This window comes from Loxodonta africana, chromosome 7, assembly GCF_030014295.1.
Source record: "Loxodonta africana isolate mLoxAfr1 chromosome 7, mLoxAfr1.hap2, whole genome shotgun sequence".
Classification (NCBI taxonomy): domain Eukaryota; kingdom Metazoa; phylum Chordata; class Mammalia; order Proboscidea; family Elephantidae; genus Loxodonta; species Loxodonta africana.
Window position 1 is genome coordinate 32,312,507 of NC_087348.1, and position 7,201 is coordinate 32,319,707.

At 37.3% G+C, this 7,201-nt stretch overlaps 1 protein-coding gene across 1 annotated transcript; it reads left to right on the forward strand.

Annotated features, from left to right (window-relative positions):
• Positions 1 to 866: 866 nt before the first annotated feature.
• Positions 867 to 2,497, forward strand: LOC100670298 (olfactory receptor 10AG1-like). The gene has a single exon (XM_064289152.1). The coding sequence runs from the start codon at positions 1,549 to 1,551 to the stop codon at positions 2,488 to 2,490; it is 942 nt and encodes a 313-aa protein (XP_064145222.1). The 5' UTR covers positions 867 to 1,548; the 3' UTR covers positions 2,491 to 2,497.
• The last annotated feature ends 4,704 nt before the right edge of the window (positions 2,498 to 7,201 follow it).

A 7,201-nucleotide genomic window follows, 5' to 3' on the forward strand; every position in this document is an offset into this window, starting at 1 on the left:
TGGTTTTGGTTTCTATTTTTTGCCATGGCACCATACTTCTCCACTGCTTCATGGACAAAGTTCAAACCCATTAGAAAGGAGAAATGAAAAGTAGGATGAGGCAAGAGGCACCATGACTCTTGCAAAATTTAAGGAGCCACTTCCTTTCAGGATCCATCAAGTTCAAGGATGGCCCTGAATGCCTTCTCAAATTTCACACCTTAGGAGACTCACTAGCTATTCCTTGTCCTGACCCTGATGAAAGGAATGGTGAGAAAAATAATTGCCAACAAATGAACTCAAAACCACTTTGTCAAATACCTACTTAACTGGGCAATTTGTTAAATCCTAGGGCTACAGGCTTAAAGCACAAGTTACCACAATCATAATCATAGAACAATAACTAATAAGTAAACAGTTTAAAATTGGGAGGTAGCTGATAAATTTTACCAATTTTATTTCATTTAATTCGCACCAACAAGTAAATCTTAGAAACTTTAAATAATTGCTTAATACTACACAGGTAATAAACCATGGAGATAGGAGCCAAACTCAAGACTATTGGAAAAAAAAAAAAAAAGATACTGACTTGCAGTCACAAAACCTATGTGCAATTGGTCAAATTATCCACACTTAGTAAGTCTCAATATCTATACCTAAAGAAAAGTGAGTTCCAAAATAAAGTTATCTGAGGAGTTAACTTTTTGAGTAACAATGAAAATAATGGTGGGTGCACACAGGACAGTGGGTATAACATAACGGTCAATATCTTTCCTCCTCCTGTCCCACACACATACATACAGGTAAAAAATACCCTGCATGCTACCTCTGTTTTTCCAGTGTGACCACAAGTATTCTTTATATCTGAGTCAATGAACCCAGGCTAATTTCCCTAAATACAATTTTCTTATCTTACCCATTTTATATCCTACAGAAAGATACTTGTTTTATTCCATTATGTAAAACAAAATATTCCCTCAATTTTCTTCTAAACTATATAATATGAACTGTGTAATAGTAACCTATATGCTTAAAATCATCAAGTGAAGGGGGAATGAAGCAATGAAACAGGCAGTTGAAAATTCATGTTAGAAGATAGTTTATGATACAGTGTTTGAGAAGTTTGAGAAAACACATAGAGAAGTACAATAGGATTGTCAAGATGTGTAATTAATTTAAAGTGAGATTAGATGGCAAAGCTGAGGGTCCATCTCCAGCAGTTGCCAACTGCTTCAGTATACCTTTACTGAGTAAGGTAAGTTGTCGTTGTTGTTGTTAGGTGCTGTTGAATCAGCTCCAGCTCATAGAGACCCTGTAGGACGGAGTAGAACTGCCCCATAGGACTTCCAAGTAGTGGCTGGTATATTCCAACTGACAAACTTTTGGTTAGCCTCCAAGCTCTTAACCACTTGATTTATCCTGAGCTGTGCTCTGAAAGAGTAGTGAAATTATCTTAAAATAAATTTGAGGAGAATTCTTTGTCTGCAATTTAATAGGAGGTTGTGGGACATACATAAAGAGATACAGGAAGGTAAAGGAAATGCACAAGTGAATTTACCTCTTCCACAGATGAATCATCAGGAAAAACCACCAGAAGAAAATCTAACAGAACTGATGGCATTCGTTCTCTTGGGCTTTGCTGACATGCCCCATCTCCAGTGGTTTCTTTTTGGATTATTTTTAATCATCTATATCATTATCCTGATGAGCAATGGCACCATATTTCTAATAACAAAAATGGATCCCGCTCTCCAGAGCCCTATGTATTTTTTCCTGGCAAATTTTTCCTTCTTGGAAATCTGCTACGTATCAGCTACTCTCCCCAGAATGCTGATGAATCTAGGGACCCAGAGAAGAATAATTTCTTTAGTTGCCTGTGCTACACAGATGTGTTTTGTCCTTATGTTTGGAGGTACAGAGTGTTTGCTCCTGGCAGTGATGGCTTATGACCGCTATGTGGCCATTTGTAACCCCCTGAACTACCCTCTAGTCATGAACCACAGGGTCTGCATCCAGTTGGTGACTGGGTCCTGGACCATCGGAATTCCAGTTATGATAGGGCGGACTTACCAGATTTTCTCTTTGCCTTTTTGTGGATCTAACCAAATTAACCACTTCTTCTGTGACATTCCCCCAGTACTCAAGTTGGCTTGTGGGGACACCTTTGTAAACGAGATGTTGGTCTACATAGTTTCTGTGTTATTTATCATGGTTCCATTTCTGTTGATACTTGGCTCCTACAGTAAAATCATCTCCATCATCCTGAAGCTGCCATCAGCCATAGGCCAAGCCAAAGCCTTCTCTACCTGCTCATCTCATCTTATGGTTGTGGTGTTATTCTTTGGATCAGCCATTATTACATACTTAAGACCCAACACTAGAGACTCAGAGGGAACTGACAAAATGCTTTCTCTTTTCTATTCTATCCTAACTCCTATGTTTAATCCCATGATATATAGTCTAAGGAACAAGGATGTTATAATTGCACTGAGAAAATTGCTATGCAAATAATTAACTTCATTAAAGTATGAATTAAATGTATAAGAATTGTTTTCTCACATATTTTCAGTCCAATTTCAGTATATGTATACCTTGTCTTCTATATTATACCAATTATTTCCAAATGAAAAATCACTTGTAATGTCGGGCCTTCCTACTCAAGTTATGTAAGTAATATGTGTCAGCTGATAGAAAATCATTCCATTAGTAATTCTATAATTTCATTATTTGATAAGACCTTTTGCAAGTGCTGATTTAGTCACGTGTAATGTATAATATTTCACTTAGTGTAAAACATATCATTCATTTCCGTGAGTGTCCACACAGTTGTGACACCCATTTTAAAAAACCAGGTTGGCAATATGCCTTATTTAAAACTATAGACCGATCCCTTGGTATCCACTGGGGATTGGTTCCAGGACTCCCATGAATATCAAAATCCATGAATGCTCAAGTCTCTTATGTAAAATGGCATAGTATTTTCATGTAATCTATGCCCAAACTCCAGTATACTTTAAATCATTTCTAGAATACTTATGATACCAAAAACAATGCAAATGTGTGAATAGGTCTTATACAGTATAGTTTAGGAAATAATGACAAGATACCATTGGAGAAAGGCTCAAACAATGAGTGCTGGGGAGAGACTGAGGACCTGTGAAATGGCAGGAGGCTACAGTAGGGTATGCCTATACATCACTTCATTCATATAGATTCAGGGTAGTGCTTGATGCAATAACAACAGTAATATAATCTCTATGATAAACCTGAAAAGGCCTCCTTGAGGAAGTAACATTTGAACTGAGTTGTAAATAGTTAGAAGTAGTAACTATGTAAAGAACATTCTAGGCAGTCGTAAAAGCAAAGGAAGACCACTAAGGTTTACATTCTCAAAGCGTAAAGAACTGATTGCCTGGGGAAAAAATGTGTTACCAGATAAGGTTGGAAATAAAGGCAGGTGAAAAGTTATACAGCAGTTTTCAGTTCCTGGATAGAAATTTGAATTATTCCCGTTACAATGGAAATTCATAAACATGCTTAAGATTTTCTGTAGAGAACATTTCAGCAGTCTGAATGTACCAGCCACTTCTTGGAAACCCTATGGGGCAGTTCTACTGTGTCCTACAGAGTTGTTATGAGTCTGATTCAACTTGACAGCAAGGTTTTTGTTTGTTTTTTTATAAAGAACACTTAAGAAATAATTAAAAATGCACACTCTTCAGAACAATATTGTAGAGGGTGATGGCTGTGGTAACGACCCTTTCGAGTTTTTAAATCACTTAAAATTGTAAACCTAGCCTTGAAACAAGAATCAGATGAAATGGGAAACATATTGTGCCATGGTGTGCTGGATTCTACGATGCTATTTTATTTTATTTATATATATAGTCATCCTTGGTATCCATGGGGGAATCTTTTCAGGTTCTTCATTGATACAAAATCTGAGCATGCTTCAATCCATTTTATACTTCTCATATACTTTAAATCATCTCTAGATTACTTATAGTACCTAATACAACCTAGTAAATGCTATATAAATAGTTGTTATACAGTACTATAGTGTTTAGGGAATAATGACAAGATGGAAAGTGAACATCCTCAAACAACGAGTGTTGGAGAGGGACTGAGGACCTGTGAAATGGTGGGAGGCTATGTGAGGATATGCTTACACATCGTTTGGTTAGCATGGATTCAGTGTAGTGCTCAGCCAGCAGTAAATTCAAGCTTTCTTTTTGGAACTTGTTTTTTTTTTTCTGGATATTTTCAATCCAAGGTTGTTTGAATCTGTGGCTGGTTAACCCACAGATATAGAAGACCAACTGTATACACACATACACACACATATATGTATATTTATATATAACATGTTATATGATAGATAATATATAATACACAATAAATAATATATAGTACATAATATATAATGTATATATTTTATATTAAAAATATTATCAGTTGTAAATGGTAATTTTCATGATATTTGATTATATTTGTATGCATGTGTACATATGTGTGTGTATATATATATAAAAATAGGTATATATATATTTTTATAGTTTTTGTTGTTAGGTGCCATCTAATCATTTCTGACTCATAGGAAACCTATGTACAACAGAATAACATTGGTCCTGTGCCACCCTCACAATCATTTTTATGCTTGTGCTCATTGTTGCAGTCACTGGGTCAATCCATCTCATTCACAGTCTTCCTCTTATTCACTGACCCTCTACTTTACCAAGCATGCTGTCCTCCTCCAGGGACCAGTCACTCCTGATCACGTGTCCAGTGCATGTGAGAGGAAATCTCGCCATCCTTCTAAGGAGTGTTCTGGTATTACTTCCTCCAAGACGGATTTGTACATTCTTTTGGAAGTCCACGGTATATTCAATATTTTTCTCTAACACCACAATCCAAAGGTGTCAATTTTTCTTTGGTCTTAGTCATCACCCAGCTTTCACATGCATGGGAAGTGATTGAAAACACCATGACTTGGGTCAGGGACATCTTAGTCTTCAAGATGACATCTTTGATTTTCAACCCTTTAAAGAGGTCTTTTGCAGCAGATTTGCCCTGTACAATATGTTTTTTGATTTCTTGACTGCTGCTTTTATGGGTGTGGATTTTGAATCCAAGTAAAATGAAATCCTTGACAACTTCAATCTTCTCTCCACTTATCATGATGTTGCTTATTGCTACAGTTGTGAGGATTTTTTTTTTTTTTTCCTTTGTGTCAAGGTATAAACCATACTGAAGGCTGTGGTCTTTGATCTTCATAAGTGCTTCAAGCCCTCTTTATTTTCAGCAAGCAAGGTTGTGCCATCTGCATAACGCAGGTTGTTAATGAGTCTTCCTTCAATCCTATACCCCGTTCTTCCTCATATAGTCCAGTTTCTCAGACTTTTCGCTCAGCATACAGATTAGATTGATACAGCGAAAGGACACATCCCTGATACACACCTTTCCTGACTTTAAACCACTCGGTATCCCCCTTGTTCTATTTGAACAACTGCCTCTTGATCTATGTACAAGTTCCGCAGAAGCCCAATTAGATGCTCTGGAATTCTCATTCTTTGCAATGTTATCCATAATTTGATATGATCCACACGGTTGAATGCCTTTGCATAGTCAATAAAACACAGGTAAACATCTTTCTGGTATTCCCTACTTTCAGCCAAGATCCATCTGACATCAGCAATGATGTCCCTGATTTGATGCCCTCTTCTGAATCTGCCTGGAATTTCTGACAATATACTGCTGCAGCCAGTTTTGAATAACCTTCAACAAAATTTTACTTGTGTGTGATATTAATGATCTTGTTTGATGATATCTGTATTCAGTTGGATCATCTTTCTTGAGAATAGGCTTACGTATGGAGCTCTTCCATTCAGTCTACCAGGTAGCTAGCTTTCTTCCAAATTTCTTGGCATAGAGGAGTGAGCACTTCTAGTGCTGCATCCGTTTGTTGAAACGTCTCAACTGATATTCTGTCAATTCCTGGAGTCTTGTTTTTTGCCAATGTCTTCAGGGCAGCTTGGACTTCTTTCAGTATCATCAGTACCTGCTCATATGGTACCTCCTGAAATGTTTGAATGTCGACCAATTATTTTTGGCATAGCGATTTTGTATATTCCTTCTATCTTCTTTTGATGCTTCCTGCATTGTTTAATATTATCCTCATAGAATCCTTCAATATTGCAGCTGAAAGCTTGAATTTTTTTCTTCATTTCTTTTAGCTTGAGAAATGCCAAGCATGTTCTTCCCTTTTGTTTTTCTACCTCCGGGCCTTTTCACATGTCATTCTAATACTTTACTTTGTCTTCTTCAGCTGCCTTTTGAAATCTTCTGTTCAGCTCCTTCACTTCATCGTTTCTTCCTTTTGCTTTAGCGACTCAACGTTCAGGATACCCTGTTGGATAGTGGTTAAGTGTTATAGCTGGTTACCAAAAGGTTGGCAGTTGGGATCCACCAGGCACTCCTAGGAAACTCTATGGGGCAGTTCTACTCTGTCCTATAGGGTCACTATGAGTCAGAATCAATTCAGTGGCAACGGGTTTGGCTTTTTTGGTTTTACTTGATGTTCAAGTGTAAGTTCCAGAGTCTCTCTTCTGACATCCCTTTGGTCTTTTTTTTTTTTCCTCTCCTGTGGTTTTTGTGGCCTCTTGCTTTCTTTATGTATGATGTCCTTGATGTCATTCCACAACTCGTCTGGTCTTTGGTCATTAGTGTTCAACACGTTAAATCTATTCTTGAGATGGTCTCCAGATTCAGGTGGGATATACTCAAGGTCATACTTTGGCTCTTGTGGACTTGTTCTAATTTTCTTCAGTTTCAACTTGAAACTAACATATGAGCAATCGATGGTCTGTTCCACAGTTGGCCCCTGGCCTTGTGCTGACTGATGATATTGAGCTTTCCCATCATCTCATTTCACAGATGTAGTTAGCTTGATCCTGTTGTAACCCATTTGGAGAAGCTCACATGTATAGTCATCGCTTATGTTGGTGAAAAAATGTATTTGCCATGAAGAAGTCTTTGGTCTTGCAAAATTCAGTTATGTGATCTCTGGTATCATTTCTATCACTGAGGCCATATTTTCCAACTACTGACCCTTCTTCTTTGTTTCCAACTTTCTCATTCCAATAACCAGTAATTACCAATGCATCCTCATTGCATGTTTGGTCAATTTCAGACTGCAGAAGTTGGTAAAAATCTTTAATGTCTT

Coding starts and splice junctions, on each gene's coding strand:
- LOC100670298 (XM_064289152.1), top strand. CDS start 1,549: ATGAATCATCAGGAAAAACCACCAGAAGAAAATCTAACAGAACTGATG.